Source organism: Solanum pennellii, chromosome 4, assembly GCF_001406875.1.
Source record: "Solanum pennellii chromosome 4, SPENNV200".
Classification (NCBI taxonomy): Eukaryota; Viridiplantae; Streptophyta; class Magnoliopsida; order Solanales; family Solanaceae; genus Solanum; species Solanum pennellii.
The window spans coordinates 58,130,276-58,152,753 of NC_028640.1; the positions used below are offsets into that span (position 1 = coordinate 58,130,276).

A 22,478-nucleotide genomic window follows, 5' to 3' on the forward strand; every position below is an offset into this window, starting at 1 on the left:
ATATATATATAAATTTTTCTAATTTATTACATTATTGGTTATCTATTTACTTAGAGTAAATTTTTTCATTAATATTTTTTATGAATACCGTATAATTTAATTCTGTCCTAAAAATATAGAATTTATTACAGCCGCAGAAACAAAAAGAAAATTTTCTTGAAATTATTTTTCTTTCTTTACATGTTTCTAAAGATAACATACAAAATAAATTATACGAAATCAACTATAATTAAAGTAATAAAAGCATAGATAATGAACTATAAGTTGAAATATAATTTATTGGGTTCGAGATAATAATATTTAACGCAAAATATTTTTTTTTAAAAAGATTATTCATAAATCTAATGAGGTCCGTGCGAAGCGCGTATATTGTTTACTAGTTCATAATACAAATCATACTTTCCAACACCCTGACATATTCCAATTGAGAGTCACTTTCACCTACGTTCTTTTGAAATGCAAAGCTTAAATCAATTGGAGTTTTGACAACAATAAAATTCAAGTACTTGAACTTATCCAATACTCTTTCAATATAATGAGATTGAGTTTTAAGAATCATGATCCCTAAGATTGAATCAGAAACTCCTAAATCCTTCACATCGAACTTGTTGGACATGCGCTTAATAGCATTTATATCGTCAATATCTTTATTCATTATCAACATGTCATCAGTCATCAACATACAAACAAACAATGACTTCATGATTAAGAACGTTTTAAATGTAAACACACTTATCACATTGGTTAATCTTAAATTCATTTGTCAACTTTGTTTATGGGGCAGATAGTTGGGTTATGAGTTAAAAAATGGGTCAAACGGGTAGTTTAATAGGTTGAGACACGTGTAAAAAATTAAGGATCTGTTAGTGAGAGGGGTATAGGTGTACCTATAATTGGACGACAGGGGCTTATGTAGACATAAAGTATAACAGAGGGCATATACGTACCATTTATTAAAGTTCGGGGGTAAATTTGTCCTTTTTTCTATAAAAGAATAATTTTCTTAAGATTGTTGTCAATCTGTATTTAAACAATAGAATTATCGATTTCGATAAACTTTGCAGAAACACGAAGTTATCAAAGTTTAATGAACCAGTAAGAACGGAAGAACATAAATTAATTCACAAAAAACTAAAATCTGAAAAATCAGAATGGAAAAAATCAAGTACACTGAATTCACATCGTCCCCTTAAGAAAATTATTCCCCTCTAGTATCCGAGGATTGATTTGGAATATGTCCTCTCATGATAGAATGATCTCAATCACCAGTGTGTTGATACCCAAAATACTGGTGTCAGCAAGGCACTCAACGGTGGTAAAATACACGAAGAAACTTTGTGCAGAAGAAGAGGAAATCAAAAAAATTTCGTAAGAAAAAGGTCTGAAGAATGAATGCAAACTTTTAAAATCCACACGACCATTTATGAAAGTTTGCAACCTTTCAAATGGTCATGGTTGTTCCTGAAAGTTGCAAACTTTTAGAATAAACGTTTTCAACGACGGAAAATTCAAATTAAAAAGGGAAAGAATTCAAATAAAATGGGTTGCGCAGATTAAAGTCGGGTCATAAAGTTTCGGTTAATCAACTAAAAAGTTTAATCTCAACTAAATATATAATTGAGAATGTTTTGGTTATCAATTAATTAATTAAAAATTTTTTGGTCATTTAATTTAATTAATTAATTAAATAAATAATTAAAATAAATTTTGTCCAAAAATTAATCTCTCGGTCATTTTTCAAAGCCTAGACGAGCGAGCACGATGACGGAGCGAGGGGGTCCCTCTTTTCAAACCTTTTAACAATTAATAGGAGTGTTTTTATATTTAAACTCTTCTATTTTTCTTTCCACCACCAATGAGGGTGAAATACCCTTTCGCTAAAGCATAAGAGAACTTTTCAAGTTCCTCTCTTTTAATTTTCCCTTCATTTTTCATTAACCCTTGCTATATACCCAACATATCTTACACTATTTCAAGTATTAAAATTGATGGCGTGAAGATGAAACGAATGCTTCAAATAGTGTATCATCCGAGGAACTATTATAAGTTGCATCTTGATTTGGAGGGTTCGGATAATGAGAGATTGGGACAGTCAAAAAATCAGCTACAAAGAAGTTTATAGGGACTTACTCTTTACTTATTTGAGAATCCTAAGCTACATTGTATTTTTCATTAACGAAATTGTAGATAATCATGAAGCGGAGAATAACAGAATTGGCTCATCTCCCATTCGACTAGTTTCATCCCCTTTTCATTTCGGTCCAGCTAGGAGCTTTTGTTATAGAAATTTTGTTGCTCTTCATGTACGCGATGTTATTTTTTTGGTTTTCCATTCGATGTGAAGTCTGCGTTAGAGCTCAGACTAAATATGGGTCGCGCACTGCAGGGCCATTCTGAGCGACGCTCCCAAAAAGATTATTTTCATAATGTTCTATTTCGTCAATAAGGGCGATGAATTCATATCAAAAAATCTGCTTCTAGTACTATTTTTTAGAAATTGATTTAGAGATTTAAATAGTTAAATTATGGATTTATAACTTGGTATAAATATTGATTTTGGGTTATAATTTGGGTGTAGGTAAAGTTATTTAGATGAGTTCTTAATTAATGGGGCATTTCTTTAATAAAAATTAAATAGACATGGAATAGACTTTTAAGATGGAGACACATATCCTTTTGTTAATCCAAATAATATATATACACTTCAAAAAATTAGATGATTAAAACATCATCATCCTAAAAATATAGGTCAAATCCATCGGTGACCTCCTAAAGTTTGCACCAAATTTCACTTAGACATCTCAACTAAGTTCGTTCAATTTAGACACCTCAAGTCATATTCCGTTGTGTCATAACATTTTTTCCAACATGGTATAGTGAGTGTAATACACTCCTCACCAGCGCATGAAAAAACTACTTTAATCATTTTTTTTCTATTTTTAATTTTTCTTCCTTATTTTTAAGACACAATTTCTCAAAACTTAAACTACTCGTGTGAGAGAAATCAATTTAATAATGCTACAATAAAAAACGAATTTCAACATAAAAAACTAACCCTCCATGGTGAATTAAAAAAGGAACTAATATTTCACTTCGTAGCGCTTTTTCCTCTTCAATAACAAATTTTCGAGAAGATAATGGGTGAGATGGGGGAGGGGTGGAGAGGACGATGTGGGTAGGGAAGGGGCTGGGGTTAAGGTGGGTTAGGGTGAAGAAGACGTTGGGGGTGGGTGGGCTGGAGAAGATGAGCTGGGTGGGATTGGGTAAATTTTAATTTTTAAAATTTTTTAGCAAAAAATTTTAAATGTCATTTAGTCATTGGCCACTTTTTTCTACTAAAAATCATTGTTTGAGAATTATTTTTGATATATATATACCACATGTCTTTGTTTAATTCGTTACTTTAACATGTCATCTGTGAGTGTGTTACACACACCTTACATATTTGATTGATTGTAAAAAAAGTGTCAAAATGACATAACGAGGGATGGGACTTTTAAAAAAAAGTGACAGTAAGGTTTCAAAATAAATAGGCGGTGACATAAGTCTTAAGTATTGAGTGTAGGTGACAATTATGTGATTAATGATTAATGATTGTGGAGTTGCCCTCAAGTTTATAAGTTGACAGTTTGGTTCATTGAATTAAATGAAGGATAAAAGTATAAATTGACTAAAACCTAATTTAACCAATTTTTGGTGGGAATTAAAATTGGGGGAAGCAACCAGCAAGCTGTACCAAAAGGGGAAATAAAATATCCCCCCCCACCTCTCGTCGTATTCTTCTTCTTCCTCTTCCTCCTCTTCTTCTTCTTCGTTCTTGCTTGCTTGTTTGTCCTTATTTCCGTTCTTTTTATCTTTTTATTCTTCTTTTCGTACATTATTGGTCTTGGCTGCTAGTCCTTGAGCTTTATTCTTTTCTTCTTCTTGAATCAGATTTAACTAATTTAATCAGTGGACCAGATTTCGTTTGGTATCAATTGAAATTACTTCATAAATAATTAGGGTCACACACTATTGTTTTGATATGTAAAATTAATAGTTCTTTGCAATCATTCATCTTCATCTAGGGACCTGCAATTTTTTTAATATTTTGCATTCGCGTTTCCAACAGATTGCTATATATTGCAACAATTGACTATTGGAACAAATTATAGCCATATGTAGCAACATAATGGTTATTTCAATAGTAGAGCTGTCAATATGGGTTAGGCTCGTTGAGCCGGCCTGGCCTAACCCGTAATTTAATAGGGTTGAGCTAAAACTTTTGGAGTCCATTTAAGAAAAGGGTTTTTTATCCCGACCTGAGTAAGTCTGCTGATTTGAGAAGCTTGAGAAAAATCGGAAGGGCCAGTCCGTGGGCCAATAAAAATTAATTAAAAAATATAATATAATATTAAAATTTAAAATTGAAGAGAGTCCAAACTCAAAATAATCAAATTAATATTTCTATTTAAATATGTATACTTGTACTTTAAAAAATTCAATAAATATTATAAAAATAATTTTATTTGTGGATTTGATTAACAAGTAGTAACATTAACATCATGTATTATTATTTTGTCGATATTTATGATAATATTTTTAATTATAATTTATAATTGAATTTAATAATTATAAAAAATTATAATTTTTTAAAAAAGTGGGTTGGCCCGGCAAGCCCGTAGCCCACGTAGTTGTGGATTGGGCCGACCGCTTTCTAAATATACCAAAAATGGATTTGCCCGGCCTGACCTGTAAAATGTCAAAGCGTGTATGGGTTAGCCCGGATGGGGTGGGTTAGCCCATATTGACAGCTCTATTCAATAGATACAAAATAGACATATGTTGGAACATATAACTTACACAAGGTGCAACATATAAACTAGACATGTAGCAACATATGACTTACATGTCGCAACTGACATGATAGTTATATAATACCCTTGTAAGTCATTATTTCAAGTGTTATAACATATTTTTATTGCTTAATTATGGTTCAAAGTACTAAAATTTTGTCCAATTTGACATTTTTTCCCTAAATCGCTCAATTTATCGATTAATTCATCCTTGAAGTGACATATATGGCAAAATATGCACATTCTGTTGGAAAACATGCAACAGAAATGTCATATGTGGCAACATATGTCTATCATAAAATGAACTTTGGGAGGTTAATTCAATTAAATTGTCACCTAATTCAACATGTAAAACTAATATATAGTCCTACAACATGTCTAAGTACAAAATTATGGTCTAATAAAACAACTTTCATCAATTTTATCAATTATTTTTACAAAGACTATCATACAACTAGTTCATCATACAATGAGCAAGTAACTTCATATGATAGTTATATAACACCATTGTAAATAGTTGTTTCAAGTGTTAATAACATATTCTTATTGTATAATTATGGTTCAAAGTACTAAAATTTTATCCATTCACATTTTTTATTCTAAATTGCTCAATTTATTGATTAAGCCATTATTGAAATGACATATGTAACAACATATGCACGTTATGTTGAAAAAGTTCTAACAGAAATATATGTATATCATAAAGTGGTCTTTGAAGGTTAATTCAATTAAATTGTCACCTAATTCAACATGTAACACTAATATATATAGTCCTATAACATGTCTAGATACAAAATTATAGTCTAATATAACAACCTTCCTCAACACTATCAATTATTTTTACAAAGATTATCATATCACTAGTTCATCATACAATGAGCAAGTGACTTCGTATGATAGTTATATAACACCCTTGTAAATCGTTGTTTCAAGTGTTATAACATATTTTTATTGCTTAATTATGGTTCAAAGTACTAAAATTTTATCCAATTTGACATTTTCTCATTTCTAAATCGTTCAATTTATCGATTAATCCATTCTTGAAGAGACATATGTGGCAACATATGCACAACCTGTTGAAAAAATTGCTACAGACATGTCATAACTAACAACATATGTATATCATAAAATGGTCTTTTGGGGTTAATTCAATTAAATTGTCACCTAATTCAACACGTAACACTAATATATAGTCATACAACATGTCTAAGTATTAAAATATGGTCTAATACAACAACTTTCATCAATTTTATCAGTTATTTTTACAAAGACTATCATATCACTAGTTTATCATACAATGACCAAGTAACTTCATATGATGGTTATATAACCCATGTAATTATTGTTGCAAGTGTTATAACATATTTTTATTGTTTAATTATTGTCCAAAGTATTAAAATTTGATCCAATTTGACTTTTGTCATTCCTAAATTGCTCAATTTATCGATTAACCCATTCTTGAAGGTGACATATATGCAACATATGTACGTCCTTTTGGAAAAATTGCAATAGACATGTCATATGTGGCAACATATGTATATAATAAAATGATCTTTTTGGGATTAATTTAACTAAATTGTCACCTAATTCAACATGTAACACTAATATATAGTTATACAACATGTCTAAGTATTAAAAATGATCTAATACAACAACTTTCATCAATTTTATCAATTACTTTTACAAAGACTATCATATCATTAGTTCATCATACAATAACCAAGTTACTTCATATGATGATTATATAACACCCATGTAAATTGTTGTTCAAAGTGTTATAACATATTTTTATTGTTTAATTATTGTCCAAAGTACTAAAATTTGATCCAATTTGATATTTTTTCATTCCTTAATCGCTCAATTTATCGATTAGGCCAACCTTGAAGTGACATAGATGACAATATATGCACGTTCTCTTGGAAAAATTACAATAGACACGTCATATGTGGCAACATATGTATATCATAAAATGGTCTTTTTGGATTAATTCATTTGAATTGTCACTTAATTCAACCTATAACACTAATATATAGTCATACAACATGTTTAAGTATAAAAAATGGTCTAATACAACAACTTTCATCAATTTTATCAATTATTTTTACAAAAGTTATCATATCACTAGTTCATCATACAATGACCAAGTAACTTCATATGATGGTTATATCACACCCATGTAAATTGTTGTTCCAAGTGTTATAACATATTTTTATTATTTAATTATTGTTCAAAGTACTAAAATTTAATTCAATTTGACATTTTTTCATTCCTTAATCGCTCAATTTATCGATTTAAGTCAACCTTGAAGTGATATGTGTGACAACATACGCAAGTTCTCTTGAAAAAATTGCAACAGATATGTCATATATATCAACAAGTACATCCTAAAATGTATTTTTTAAATAAGATAATATTTCAAAAGGAATGACAACTCAACCATCCTACAAACAAATAAGTGATAAAAACCACTAAAAAGTCCTGATTTAATATCAATAACTATTAAATTTTATCTTACAAGATATCAACGATAAACTAGAAATGATGAGGGCAACGACGCTTTGTTGTAGAAGAAAATCGCAACATATTACCACTAATGTTGTAGAAAACATAGTAACAATTTGAACTGTAAAGAAATAATGAAACGAGAGAAAGGACAGAGACAAAAGAAAACGAAAATTAGCAAAATTAAATTAAATGTGAAATGTGAAACGAAACGATCTTTTATAGAAGAGAGGAGAGAGGAAAAATGAAGGGACGATTGTTTTAGACATTTTTATTTTACTTTTTTAAAAAACTTTTTGACAACTCATAGTGTGAAATCTGTTGCCACATATGTCCTTTCTGTTGGGATACATGCAGATAGTTCTATAGTTTTTTTTTACAACAAAGGTTATATATGTTGTCACAGACACCACATTGGTAACGATGATATGTTGCCACATATCTCCTTTCTGTGACATATGTTACCACATATCTTCTTTATGTGACATATGTTGCCATATATCTTCTTTCTGTGACATATGTTGCCCCATATATCCTTTTTGTTGGGGCAAATGTAGATAATTCTGTGGTGTTTTTTATAACATAAATTATATATGTTGCCACATATATCCTTTCTGTTGGGGCACATGTAGATAATTTCGTGGTGTTTTTTACAACATAGGTTATATATGTTGCCACATACACCACATTTCTTCTTTTCCATCATAATTGACGTTTGTTTTAACAAAATAAAAATCATTAATATTATCAGCAAAAATAAAACTTCACCAATTGTTTTATACAACTTATCAACAAAAATGGTTATTCATAATGGTATACATAACCATCAATCTAATTAATGGTGGATATTGTTGCTTTGCATCACAATTGACGACTTCGACTTTTTTCTCTTTCTCTTTCACTTTCTCCTTCTCTATCTCTAGGTCCTCTCCTTCTCCTTGTTCTCCTTGCCTTTTGGGTTTGAGTGTGATACAAAACAATAGTCATTGTTTTTTTCTTTCACTAACTATAAATAGTGATTGAGAAATAGATTTTTTCAATCTCCTGCACTTCAAATATTTGTTGGACAACTGAACAAAACTGTATTTCTTAAATCATATGAACAAAATGGTCACAAAAAGAACAACAAAAACAACAAAAAATAAATTTTCACTGAATGTTAACATTACATATGTATTTTCTCAAAATTAGGACTTTTTGAATTTGTTAATTTTCTTCCTAAAACAATAAATAATAGGTATCATGGTACTATTATTTATTTTTTACATCTATAGAACGATTTGTTCTTCATTAACCCATTTTAAGTCGAACACAATCTTCAATTCAGAAAGAGGAGAGAGTCACGATCGGAGTTGAAAAGGAAGATAAGATAATGAGGGAGAATATTTGTTTTGATAGTCAGATTTTCAGATTTTCTAAAGAGGAAGAAGAAGAGAAGAAAGAATATTGGGAGAAGAAGAAGAGAAATCCTATTTTCATTTACTTTTTTTTTTTTTTAAAAATAGTTTGGATAGAATTATAAAAGTTGAAAAAATGAAGTGTTCTTTTTTATTTTATAAAAGATTAGAAAGTTTTTGAAAATGTTAATTTGATCCAAATTTACTTAATTACATTTTAAGGAGTATTTGACAGCTGTTGGTCAATCTGTCACCAAAAACTAACTTATTTGACACCTTTCATTTAAGGGGAAAAGCTTAAATATGCCATCAAATTTTCAGAATAGGCTCATATATGCAATCAGTTAAAAGTTTGGCTCATTTATGTCATTATCATTAAAAGAAAAGACTCATTCATGCCATTATTTTTTAACAATGATTTTGCAAAACCATATTTGACACGTGACCAATTATAATTCGGCTACTTCATCAATTTATTTAATAAAAAAATTTATCAAGTGTCAAAAATGATTTTACAAACCACCATTAAAAAATAATGGCATGAATGAGCCTTTCCTTTGACGGTAATGATATAAATGAACCAAACTTTTAATTAACGGCATAAATGAACATTTTCTAAAAGTTATGCATATTTGAATCTTTTCCCTTCATTTAATTTTTTCACGAGGCATGACATGAAGTATTTAAAATGAATAAGTCTACTTAAAATGTATAAATGAAAATTAATGCTAACTTTAAAGAAATTCAACCAAAAATATAAAGAGAAATATTTAGATAGTTAAAAGTATATTTGCTAATTTTCCCTTTCTTATATGCTAACACCCCTTACTATATGCACAACATACACAAATATACGTAGTTCGTCAACATATCGGCCGACCATTAAGGACGAAATGAATCCATTTCCGCCGCCGCCGCCGCTACCACTGCCACCGTCCTCCGCCTTTCCCCTGCCACCGGCCTCCACCTTTCCGCGACCGCCACCGTCTTACTTCCATCACCCTACTCCAACCAGCGCTCTGGCATATGATCTTCCTAGTGCTCTCTCATCCCTTACATCTCTCCTCAACCTCTCTTCAACTACTCTCAACTCTCTCTCCTCTCTTCTTCCTATACCCCTTGTTGCTCCCTCTCCTTCTCCAGCTCTAATCCCATGCCCTTTCAATTCCAACCATCGTCTTCCCCTTTCTTCCCTCTTCTCTCACTCTCTTCATTGCCCACCCATTTCCTCTTCATCCGCCGATTACATTCAAACCCTAATACAACACCTCAAATACCCCCATACCCTTCACTATTCCAATCCCTTTACCTTACCCTTGCTTGAATCACAGTCTGACCTTTGCTTCTCTCTTGAAACATACCTCGATTTTGAAAATCCCACTTTCTGTTATTCTAATTGTCCTGGTGTTGTTTCTTTTCCTATTAGGGGAGAAAATGCCAATCCTCCAATGCTCACTTTGCCTGCTTTTTTATCTTCCGAATGTGCTAATTTTGGTCAAAATTTGATGGGGTTTCCGAAAGAAATTGTTAGTCAGCTTCTTCCTTCGGAGGTTTATGCAATTAGGAATGAAACGGATCATTGGAATGAGTTTCCTTTTATGTATTCATATCATGTTCTTCGTGCGATTTTAGGATTGGGGATGAGTAGTGTGGAGTGTTTATCTACATGGGTAGTTGCTAATTCAGCAAGGTATTATAGTGTTGTGCTTGATTTAGCAATGAGGGATCACGTACTTGTACTGTTTAAGCTTTGTTTGAAGGCTATAGTTAGGGAATCTATTGATTTAGCTAGTACATTTTGCAATGGAGAAGCTGAGGAATCAGTTTTGAGTAATCGGAGTTTTAAGTGTCCTGTCTTAGTTCAAGTCTTGGTGTGGTTGGGAACCCAACTTTCTGTGTTATATGGCGAAATGAATGGGAAATTGTTTGCTATCAACATGCTAAAGCAACGTATCTGTGACTGTGCATTTAGTTCTTGTATGTTCAATGAATCTACTGATATGAAAAGTGGAGAAGACAATCTTCAAGAGCCACAGGAAAGCGGTGAACCACTTAAAAGAAGAATGGAGAATGGAACGAATGTATCGGGTGAAACACTCTCTAAAAGTGCAATTTTTGTTTCCCAAGTAGCAGCAGCTGTTGCAGCATTGTATGAACGATCCATGTTTGAAGAAAAGCTCAAAGCATTAAGGAGTTTACCATCACTCCCAGCTTACCAACGGTATATTACCTTTGCTCTTCTTAAAATGGTATTCTAAAAGTCCATATGTCTAGATGTGCATCACAAACATCCCCCCAAAAAAATGAAAAGGAAAGACACAAATTCAGCAACTCTTACTTAAGTGTTTTATTAGTTTTTGTTTTTATGTTACTGACTATTTCTTCGACACTTGAGGTTTTTTGGACAAGTGTATGCTTTCTGTTTAGAAGATTAGTCTATGCATTGATGTCAAAAGTTGGGGGTTAACTTAGTTCAAATTGAAGTTATGATTCATGAATGATATTGCTACTATGCCCAGAGTTTCAACTGGATTTATAACGACCATACATCAAGATGCATATGACAATAAGATAAAGTTGAAGGGATGAAAAGCATATATTGAACTATGTTGAAAGTTGTATCTGTCTCACAGATGGTTTATATGCAGATGAATAATGAAGTTCTTGCCAGCCCTCTGGTTTGCAATAAAATACTTTCTTTTTGGCTTAGCTTTTGTGAGGCCAAAAGTGCTTATTCTTAAAATTAAGGTGCGAGGCCAAACTTTTAGGAGAAAATAAATGTTTAGGAAGTAGAAGAAGATGTTTCTCAGAAGTGCTTTTTTCAAAAGCAGTTTTGAGAAAATATACTTAGAGCACTTTCTAAAGTCTTGGCCAAACACTAGTTACTGCTCAAAAGTACTTTTCAAATTGATTAATCAAACATAAACTGCTTCTCACCAAGAGTGCTTTTGAGCTGATTTTAGAAGCTTTGCCAAACAGGGTCTTAGTGAAGTAGTGATGTGCAAAGATAAAGCGTCTACAATCTGTGCAAGGGTGTTAAGAACAGGATTTCTTTATTGCTGTTTTTTTCTGATCTCAGTCTTTTCTTCAAGCATAATTTAAAAATATACTCAGTGTATTGTTTCCTATAGTTTATTGCTAAGCAGTTCTCTTTGTAGATCAATGGAGCATACTTATATTTCAAATAAAGCAGATGAGGAACGACAAAAACGCCCTAATTACAAACCCCTGCTTGAACATGATGGACTTCTGTGGCAGCATTCGCGAAACAATCAGGTGTGTTTGCTTGTCAAATGGTACTTTGAGTCGTTGCTGATCTTGAATCAATAATTATATATAACCCTATGGGGATAACCAGTGTAGAAACATTTGGGATAGAAGTAGCTTCTGAAAGTACTATCTGCTTTATGGAGGTTAAACATTAAAAGTGTTTTCGCTTATATTTCTGTTTTCTGACCCTTCAGATCTTCTTGAGCAAATATAACCTAACAGAATACAACAAATGAAAGTATGCTTTCTGTTTTAACCTTTCTTCATGGTCTCTTCTAGCACTGAATATAGACGTGCTGCCAAAAGAAATGTTACTTTTTAAAGTTTAATGTGCTAGTAAAATACAAATTGGAAATGTGTTCAATATGTTTGTGTCTGGCTAGAAGTTTCAAATTCATTGCACTTGTTGGTCAATCTGTTTGTGGATGTGTTACTGTGTGAGAGCAGTGCACTGCTAGTAGTGAAGGTTGCAAAGGACCTATTTATGCTTGCTGCACCATAGAAATTTGATGTGAAATTTAAGATCACTTATACATATAAGGGGTCGTTTGGTTGGAGAGGTTAGAAAAAGTAGTCATGGTAGTATTGTTTATCGTGTATCCGATGACATTTTCATTTCCAGTATAACTCATATGGTAACCGCTTGTATCTCATATTGGTTGCAACATGGAAGAACTTATATTGTTAGAAGATGTACAAGTATTATTCATCTCCGCAAAACTATACCTTGCACCAGAATCTTAACTAGTCCATGAACCAAAATGACCCCTTAGTGACATTTACAATTTCTTTTAACAAAAGGGAAAAGGGTCTGATATACCCCTCAACTTTGCCATTTGGAGCTGATATACCCCTCGTTATGAAAGTGGCTCATATATGCCCTTACCATTATACAAACGGCTCACATATACCCCTACCGTTACAAAATGAGCTCACATATATCCTTCATTTAACGGAAGTTAAAAATTAGTTTTAAATTTATATTTTTTACTTTTAATTTTTTTAAAAAATTAATTAGGGGTATATATGATTCTTCTATCAAAGTTCAAGGTACATTTTAATTTATTTCATACATAAATTATTTTTGACTTCTTTTATTATAATTATTTGAGTTTCTTGTTCTTATTTTTTTTTCTTTCATTCCTTAGTTTAAAGAAAAAAAATTCAAACTATTTTTTTTTTCGTTTGTATTGTAATTTGATTTTTGTATTCGAAGAAAAAAATATGGTCATCTACAATAAGTTTTACAAGAATATTAGTGAAACATAAATAAATTTGATTATCAAAATAATAATTCTAAATTAGTCATTGAAACAAAAAAAAGTAAAAAAAAATATGTTCGACGAGGAGTAAATTTACTCATATGGGATTATATTTTTTAGAAAAAAATAATAAATAATTAGATAAAAATTTTATTTTTTTTCATTTCCTTTAGAGGAAAAGGGTATATGTGAGCCATTTGTTTATGAGTAGGGATATATATGAGCCACTTTCATAACAAGGGGTATGTCAGCTCTAAATGACAAAGTTGAGGGGTATATCAGACCCTTTTTCCTAAAAAAATTAGTGAGACAATTTTGGGTTATAGTATGGAGGATGAGCAATCACTAAATATCATGTAAGTGCATCTCATACAAACTAAAACTCATATTAAAAGCTATATTTAATAATTATTTGGATTTTTATAAATCTGTATTAAAAGTATTGATAACACTTTATTCTGTTAAAATGACTGAAATATCCTAAAACTATTTGTCAAAAATTCTAAATCTAAAAATATATCTACATAAAGCATATGGATGATGGAGAAAAATATAGAGATAATTAAAAGTTATGTTTTCGGTGGAGTACTTCAGAGAGTTAAAAAACATATTAGGGCTACCATCGTAAAAGGTTTTGTCAAACCAAAACTGCATATAAGCTATAAAATCATAAGTTAGGGGTAACCAAACTTAAGCATTTTGGTTGATTTTTGCTTATAAGCGCTAGTTTGACCAGCTTATTAGCATGGTCAAACACCTCTTAGCGTTAAACATTTCAGATGATTAAACTTAAGAACCTGAATCCTCAAAATTCAGTGACTTAAATTCTTCAGTATATGAAATTCACTTAAAATTGGTGAATTAAAATAATCTTTTAGTGATATGTAATTTAACTTTAAAGCTTCAGTTACTTTAGTCTTATCATCCTTACTCCTTTCTTAATCGCTTGCATGGCATTTTCAGGACACGGATAGGAAAAAGACTAGAGCGGAATTATTAGCTGAGGAAAGGGATTACAAACGTAGAAGAATGTCATATCGCGGGAAAAAGTTGAAGCGGTCAACAACACAGGTACATTTTGCTTCTTAAGATTTGACTGCATGTTTTCTTTGTTGTTTTTCTATCAAGTCGTGGATATCATTGACCTAACTCTGAGTTTGTTCTTTCAAAAATCAATTTGCGAAGAAGAATCCTATTGATGCCCATCTGGTAATGCAGAAAGCTTCGTGGACTACAATTATTTGCACTCGTTATAGATCTCGATCTTTATGTCTACTCATTTTGTGTATTCAGCTACTTTTTTCTGTTCCCTATACACCTTTTTCTTTTACATCTTTATTGATGTCCTCTTCTACCTTTAGGTTATGAGGGACATAATTGAGGAATACATGGAGGAAATCAGGCAAGCAGATCCCATCAATTGCCCAACAAAAGGAGCTGAAGTGACCAAATTTCCGCCATCCGCATCCTACAGGGTGGATAATAATAATTATAAGAATAAAGCTGAGTCTGGAAAGAGGCAGCCAGATTCGTCTGCTTTAAGCAAAGAAAGGGAGGGTGGTTATAGGGAAGATTTTCATACTGATGGAGAAGTCAATTCAACAGATTACAAATATGATTATTCTGAAAATATGGAAAAAGCATCTCAGTGGCATCATCGACATTCAGTGGCCCAGAGAAGTAATGGGAGGTCCAGACAGGACAAAAAAGATTACTCTAGAAGCCCAAATCAGCGAGTCGGTCGTGCATATTCACGTGAGAAATCGATCAGCAAAGAGAAGCGAGACTATTCAAATGATTCTAGTTTAAATTTTTCCAGAAGCTCCAGCAGAAGGTACCACAAATCAAATGAGGAGAGTAGTCCACATAGGGAGAGAGGTGATCGTCATTTTGACTTCAAGAAACGGAAGGCAAGGGATGCTTCTGATGATTTTGAAGACCGATATGATCCTTCAGGACCTTAGAAAAACTTTGAGAAAATGTCCCACTATTGCAGCTAGTTCTCTTTTTGTCAGGTTAATCTGGCTATGTGTTGATATTGGAACGGCATTACCATCAGAAATTATTGTGATTGGTCTCATCAGAAAAGAATTTCCTGTGACTGGTGCCTTTTGTGGTCTATTGGCTAGGTAAGCAGCTATGGGTTTGACTAACCTAAATACTTAAATTTATTTTTCCTTTTCAGGGAAGACTAAATTCATTTTGCTGGTTGATTTTTTCCTTAAAACCTTGCAGTAGGAAGTCATGCAGGTGTCCACAGTATATGCACTTCTGTATCCTTCCTTGTATCCTTTATATTGATTTTTCTTGGCATTGTCTTAGATTTGTTGTTCTCCGCCTTTTTCCCTATCCAAAGAAATAATTTTCAAGTGGCGTAGGGTATGGCTTAAACCTCAGTGATAATGTTCTTCATGTGCACATCATATATAGTAAGTTGTTCTTTACCATAGAGCTGTGTATAGCTTGACCTGAAATGTAAACATTTGTTGCTGAGTTCCTTTTTTATTGTTGGAACAGATATTATTGCACAGATCTAATGCTAAATCCTCTTGGTTTGTTGGTTGTGCTTCAATGTACAAGTGTAAACACAAGTATTGAAGTAAGATTTACTTGGTTACATTCTCGGTTCACTATTTGGTGAAGTATCTGGTTCTAAGGGCTTCAAAACTTAATTACATGTCGAAGGCGATACTATACAGGAATAGTGTGTAGTATTATGGTAGCAATAGTTTTTCACTGTAATATGTTAGTCATATTACAGAGGACATACCTGGTAGAAAACTGCTTAAAGCAGCTTCAGGTGTAGGCCTTTTGAGTTGCAATCTAATTGTTTCTGTACTTCCAACAGCGGATATAGAAAGTGGGGCAGCCACATCTGCACTCAGAAGATGCGAGAGCCTCACCAAAAGTTTGGATTCCTGTAGTACAAGTCAACAAAAATAGAGCTGAATTCTTGAGCACTTTAAGCATATCCTAATCAGTTTGATTGTTTTAGACAAGTCTTATAGGGATTCCTAAAGTTGGCAACTAAAACAAAATCTTGATACCTCAAGGTACCTGAATTGCGCCAGTTAGAAGAAACTTGTTTTTTGGTAAAGGATTTTTTTCCTGTGAACAAGAAAAGCATCTAATGATAAGCATGAAAGTTCATATACAAGAAAGAACAAAATTTAATTTTAGAAAGTTAATCTTAGTATACATGCTAGGTTGACGCCGCATATGCATGTTGAAGATGACATTTGATATTATACAGGAATAAAACATCAGTTTTCTGGTAGCATTCTTTAACTAAATGCATATTGGCAAGTATCATGTATTGCAGAAGATATTCCAGGTAGCAGAAATACAGATGATGATGCTTCAGGTGTAAATTTTTCAGGTTGGAGTCTAATTGTTTTTGTGCTTTTAATTGCAGACTTAGAAAGTAAGGCAGGCACAGTAAAGATGTCCATACCAATACCAAAGTGAAGCATTAGGATCTTGACGGTCTCCTAATTAGGCATTTATTGTTTTATACTTTTAATGCACTGAATTGCTTTGATATGTATCTACAAAGTTTATACTGATCTATCTACAATATACTATAAATTGGCGATAATTGTTAGGCTGCCATTTGTTTTAATTAAAATGTATGAGTGAGCTACTGGATGCCAATAACAATAGGGGGATACTTACCACTTCCAAATTTCCCAATATTTCTAACACTAACAACGTGAGCTGAAAATATTTGTAAATCTTTAGCTCAATATACAATAGCTCATTCGTGATATACAAAAGTTGATTTCGTTTTCTTGAATTCAAGCAATAGATTCATCCAAAACACCTTAGAAATTACACCGAATATATATATACATATAGCAACACCCATGGGACTTGTCCAAGTGCTTATCTGAAGCGAGCAAATTATAGCAAAGGAAGAGATGGTTGTTTTTGATATCGTTAGACTGGGATCTGGCTCCTCTCCATTTTCTGCAAGTTCCTATTTAGATTAATGACACGTGTCATAGGTTAAAATAAATGGTTAAGATTTAATTTTTTAAAGTTAACCTCTAACCATGATTTAGTTAATAAATACATTATATATCATATATTAAAATTATTATACTCTCACAATCTTAGCAACATATTATCTTATCCATAAATATAGAAAAGAAAAGTTTTCTTCCTTTTTTTTGTAGGATCCTTTTTTTTTTCATTTATATAATATTTTATTGTAATCTTTTGTTAAAAGCATATTGATCCGTGATTAATAAATTACCTAGAGATAATCAAACCATTTTATCATACTAATTTCAATTTCATGATAAGATTACGAATACGGTGATACCAGTACATACGATAGTTAATTATAGTCTCTATACTTCTATTCAGTTAATTAGATAAAAAGATTATTTAAAAGAAAATTTAAAAAAATCTTACGTATAAAAGAAATTTAGGAAGAGAATTTTCCCCCCTATATTTATGGACAAGATAATATGTTGCTAAGATAGTTATATTATAATAATTTTTAATACTTAATATATAATGTATTTATTAATTAAATCATGGTTAGAGATTTACTTTGGAAATTAAATCTTAACTATTTATTTTAACCTATGCCATGTGTCACTAATCCAAATAGGAACTTGGAGAAAATAGAGAGAAAAGAAATGGAGAGGAGCCGGATCCGTTAGACTGCGACTATGTCCTATTTTATGTGACACAACTGAATTGACTTGACGTTTAAAAAAAAGAAGGAAGATTTATGAAATTTGTGTTCTAAAATAACTATTAAATATTTGTGTGGTTTAAAACCATTTTACTAAGGTAAAAGAGATATTTTAAAATTTAATTGTTTCTAATTATGACAAAATGACATTTTTTTTTTAAACAGACTAAAAAAGAAAGAGCACCGTATAAAATGGGAGGGTGGGAATTACTTTTAATTTACACAAAAATGGGATAGAGGGAGTTGCTTTTAATTTACACTTCACACAAAAAATGGGCAAAATTCGGTGAGAAGATAAAATATGAGTCAATTTTGATAACATTATTGCCTCAATTAATAAAATGTGTAATTATCTCAAGGATTCTTAGGTATCTGTGTAGGCAACAAAAAACAAATTTCAACAGAAATGACCGTATGTATTTGTATTTTGTTGATATTGTATAAATATTATTTTAATATGTATTTGTATTGTGTTGATATTGTATAAATACTATTTTAATATGTATTTGTATTGTGTTGATATTGCATAAATATACTTCGTACTATTTTAATATAACTATGTATCAGACATGTATATTATACGTTGCATTGCAGATTTTAAACTACCCAAATTTGAGATCGATATGTTCAGATCATTGGTATGTCAAATCCCTTGACTACTTCAGGAGACCCGATTCGAGGAAGATCCTCACGTGTATCTACCTCCCCATTTTCATCTTCGACAATGACCACTAAGGAGAATATTCTTTAGGTGCTATGTTGATGCAGGAAAAAAATGTTATGCTTCCATACAGTTGAAGGTTTATTAGAGAAATTATCGTACCTATGATTTGGAGTTGGCGGAGGAGGTGTTTGCATTCAACATATAACGACATTATTTGTATGGAGTTAACTGTGAAGTGTTCCGTGATCATCACATTTCTTCAATATGTGTTCACTTAGAAGGATCTGAACTTAAGATATTATAAATGAATGAAATTACTCAAAGATTATGATGTGATCATTCAGTATCATCCAAGCAAGGCTAATATAGAGGCATATACATTGAGCCAAAAGAAAATTAGCATGAACAATTTGACCTATTTGGGCATATATCAAAGCGGCCTTTGGTCATAGAAATTTAGACCTTGGAGTCCAAATTTATGTAGTTGGGCATCTCCGATAAAGATTAGGCCCCATAGAGAAAATCATGACTAAACAATTTGACCGCACCACTTACGATTTTATGTACGTATAAATAGTAAAAAATAAACACAAAAATACAACAACAAAACAATTAAGTAAATAATGAAAAAGGATTATTAACGTTTTTTAAAGAAAGTTAGCCACCTTTTTAAAAAGGAAAAATTATATATAATAGCAAACTAATAACCTAAAATAAATGAAGTAGCTAGGGTTTGATTTAAATGTGTTCCATAGCAAACGTTTGTAAAAAATTGCCAAGCGCTTCTCTCCCAAATATCTCGCTCGTCACTCTCCTCCAATCTCTCGCTCGCTTCCTCACTTTTTATACAAACACAAGTGTATAAAATTTGTTTCTAATTGTATAAAGCAGGCAAAATCGTATAAATACATATATTTTTGTTTTCCTCTCTCCCTTCTTCCAGATCTCGCTCGCCACTCTCCCAAATCTCGCTCGCCATCCTCGCCTTTCTCACTTATACAAACAGAAGTGAAATGTATAAATTGTGTTTCTGTTTGTATAAAGCGTGAGAAAATTATATATACACATGCAAGTACATATATTTTCGTCTTATACACTTATAATTATACAATAAAAATACTCCCCTGCCCAGTTTCTTTTGCCTTTCTCTCTTTCTATAGCATACAAATATGAATTTTTTATTTGCTATATGTGAAAGTTGCCCTTTTAAAAAAGGAAGGCACGACGGCTTGAGGCTTGTAAGGCTCATGTTGGCATACGTCTTACCTTACAATTTTGACGCCCTTAATGGTGTAACACCAATGTTTTCCTTTTGGTATCATCCTTAAATTGTTTACCCTTTTGAAAATTTTGATCAATTTGTTGGACTTTTGGCTCTGACTCATCATATTGCACATAAAATGTATTACTTCCTCATAGAAACATCGCTAACGGTTGAGCTATATGCTCCATGTCAGTCAATAATTTGTCGAATGCAAGACTCACGCCTAATAACGAGATTAATAGGTTTTTTGTGTCGTCGAGTGCATTTCTCTTTTATAACTTGGAACTATTTTAAAAATAAATTTGCAAAATCTAATTAAATTTTTAATCTGATCTAAAATATATGATCAAACTTTTTTTCGAATACATGAAAACATTTCGTTCCATTTTTTTTAAAAAAATAAATAAAAAATTGGTAATTGAAGAAATAGAGAAGGTGGTTAATAGTGAGGTAAGAGAGAGAAAGAAATTGTGTAACCACTAACCACCTCTCTCTTATATATAAAAACAAATTGGTTTGTGTTAAAAAAATAACAGAATGGCGGAATCAAGCAAACAGGGGGAGCGAATGCATGCGTTGGCGTGGGTGTCTGCAGATGAACTGAAAAGAGAGTTGCAGAGAAAGGCGAAATGTATAGTTGAAGACGATGATTACACTATTGATGACACTGAAGAAGTAATGGACTGTTTGAGTGCTCTAAAAGACTTGAAATTGAGAGCTGCTCCACCTCCTCAATATCTTTGCCCAATTTCTCGTCAGCTTATGAAAGACCCTGTTGTTCTCGCTTCTGGACAGGTAACCTTAAATTTCTGCCATCAAATATTTGAAATTATTTCTAGTTTCATTCACTATTTCTTCATTCTCATTACCAAGAAAAGAATGCTGCCTATTTGAATTGTTTGTTATGAATATAACCAGAGGCGGATTAAAGTTGTTTAAGTGCATCTGCTGATCAATGTCATGTTGTTCATCAAGAAAAAGAAAAAAAAGGGAATGCCGGGGACGGTTTGGTTATAATTGCTTTCATAGTGTTGTTTGGGAATCTGTACAACTTTTCTAGCAAGGTTTGGTCCATTGTAGAGTCAAGAGTGCAAAATCACAAAGCTACCTCTTCCTGATATTCATTGCTAGATACTAGACGTTAAATTAGCTAACATTTTGCGTTTCGTTTCATTCATCTTTCTACTTAGGATGGTTGTTTTCGTGCAGACATATGACAGACCATTCATTGAAAAGTGGCTCAACAAGGGTAATCGAACCTGCCCTGAAACAAAGGAGCTTCTCTCCAATTTAGATCTCATCCCAAATCTTCTAATGAAAGAACTCATTTCACTCTGGTGCAAGGAGCATGGACTTGAGCTGCCTGATAAGGACCACGGTATAATCACAGAAGCAGACCGAGATCGTTTTAATTCACTGCTTCACATATTGTCGTCTAATGATGATATCCCAGAGAAGATAAAGGCTGCAGAACAAGTCCGTATGCTGACTAAACAGTTTCCATCTCTACGGGCTTTTTTCGAAGAGGACAGTATTGCTGTTACCAAATTGCTAGATCCTCTAATGTCTGAAAATGTGAATGATCATCCTAAACTACAAGAACATTTGATCACAACAGTTATGAACATCTCAATACATGACGCCAATAAAAAGCTTGTAGCAACAAATCCTGTTGTCATTCCTTTACTTATTGAGTCTTTGACGTTTGGAACAATTGAAACAAGAAGCAACTCTGCTGCCGCTCTCTGCACACTATCATCACTGGAGTCAAACAAGTGTATTATAATGAAGGCAGGTGCTCTCGAGCCTTTAGTTAAACTCCTGGATGAGGGACCATTGTTGGCCATGAAAGATGCTGCTGCAGCAATTTATAGTCTCATTCTTGTCAAAGAAAATAGGGCTATAGCTGTTTTTGAAGGAGTAGTGAAGGTGATTATGAAGAAGATCACTGATCGCATACTCATTGATAAAATGTTAGTCCTCCTTGCTCTACTGTCCAGTTATGACAAAGCTATTGAACAGATGATAAAGCTGGATGCAGTCTCTTGTCTTCTTAGTATCATTAAGGAGGACAGAAGTGATGAAAGTAAGGAGCGCTGCATCACAATTCTTCACACACTGTGTTATAATGATCGAACAAGGTTGAAAGAGATGTGGAGAGATGAGAGTGTTAATGGTGCCATAGCTAATCTTGCCCTAAACGGGACGACTAGAGCCAAGAGGAAGGCCAAAGAAATTGTTGAGCGGATTGACAAATATTTCTCTGGTGAGCAAAGTAGTTGAGGCTGAATCTCTTTTGCATATCTACGTTCTTAATCACCCCATGTAAGTGCTGTTGATTCTCATTAGACCGAGTTCGTCCTTGTAGGAAAATATAGATTCTTTTGCTTGTACATTTGTGTGAAATCCTGAGCATTCTTTGTAGTTTGTGTCACCCTTTAAAGACAGATACATCCTGCTTATAATGTTGAAGTTGAAATTGCTTTACTATTGGTTTTGCTATCTCCAGTGTGAAAGGTGAAATATACAAAATATTTTCAGATGGTTTAGTGTTAAATGGATTGTGTTTGAATTTA

At 32.3% G+C, this 22,478-nt stretch overlaps 2 protein-coding genes across 14 annotated transcripts; both read left to right on the top strand.

Moving 5' to 3' along the window:
* The first annotated feature begins 9,549 nt into the window (after positions 1 to 9,549).
* Positions 9,550 to 16,943, top strand: LOC107018288 (U11/U12 small nuclear ribonucleoprotein 48 kDa protein). Of its 13 annotated transcripts, none has more exons than XM_027916507.1 (7): positions 9,550 to 10,955; positions 11,893 to 12,010; positions 14,230 to 14,337; positions 14,628 to 15,395; positions 15,502 to 15,865; positions 16,520 to 16,600; positions 16,682 to 16,943. In XM_027916507.1, exons 1-4 carry the CDS (start codon positions 9,628 to 9,630, stop codon positions 15,228 to 15,230), a joined length of 2,157 nt encoding a protein of 718 aa, XP_027772308.1. In that variant the 5' UTR covers positions 9,550 to 9,627; the 3' UTR covers positions 15,231 to 15,395; positions 15,502 to 15,865; positions 16,520 to 16,600; positions 16,682 to 16,943. The 13 variants fall into 13 exon arrangements, with proteins under 13 accessions (XP_027772308.1, XP_027772305.1, XP_027772307.1 ...); XM_027916504.1 differs by having other exon boundaries at positions 15,502 to 15,695; positions 15,784 to 15,865; positions 16,115 to 16,943; XM_027916506.1 differs by having other exon boundaries at positions 15,502 to 15,695; positions 15,784 to 15,865; positions 16,520 to 16,943.
* Positions 16,944 to 20,439: 3,496 nt separating this feature from the next.
* Positions 20,440 to 22,403, top strand: LOC107016825 (U-box domain-containing protein 9-like). Its single transcript, XM_015217169.2, has 2 exons — positions 20,440 to 20,697; positions 21,112 to 22,403. The coding sequence occupies exons 1-2, from the start codon at positions 20,440 to 20,442 to the stop codon at positions 22,183 to 22,185; spliced, it is 1,332 nt and encodes a 443-aa protein (XP_015072655.1). The 3' UTR covers positions 22,186 to 22,403.
* Positions 22,404 to 22,478: the final 75 nt, after the last annotated feature.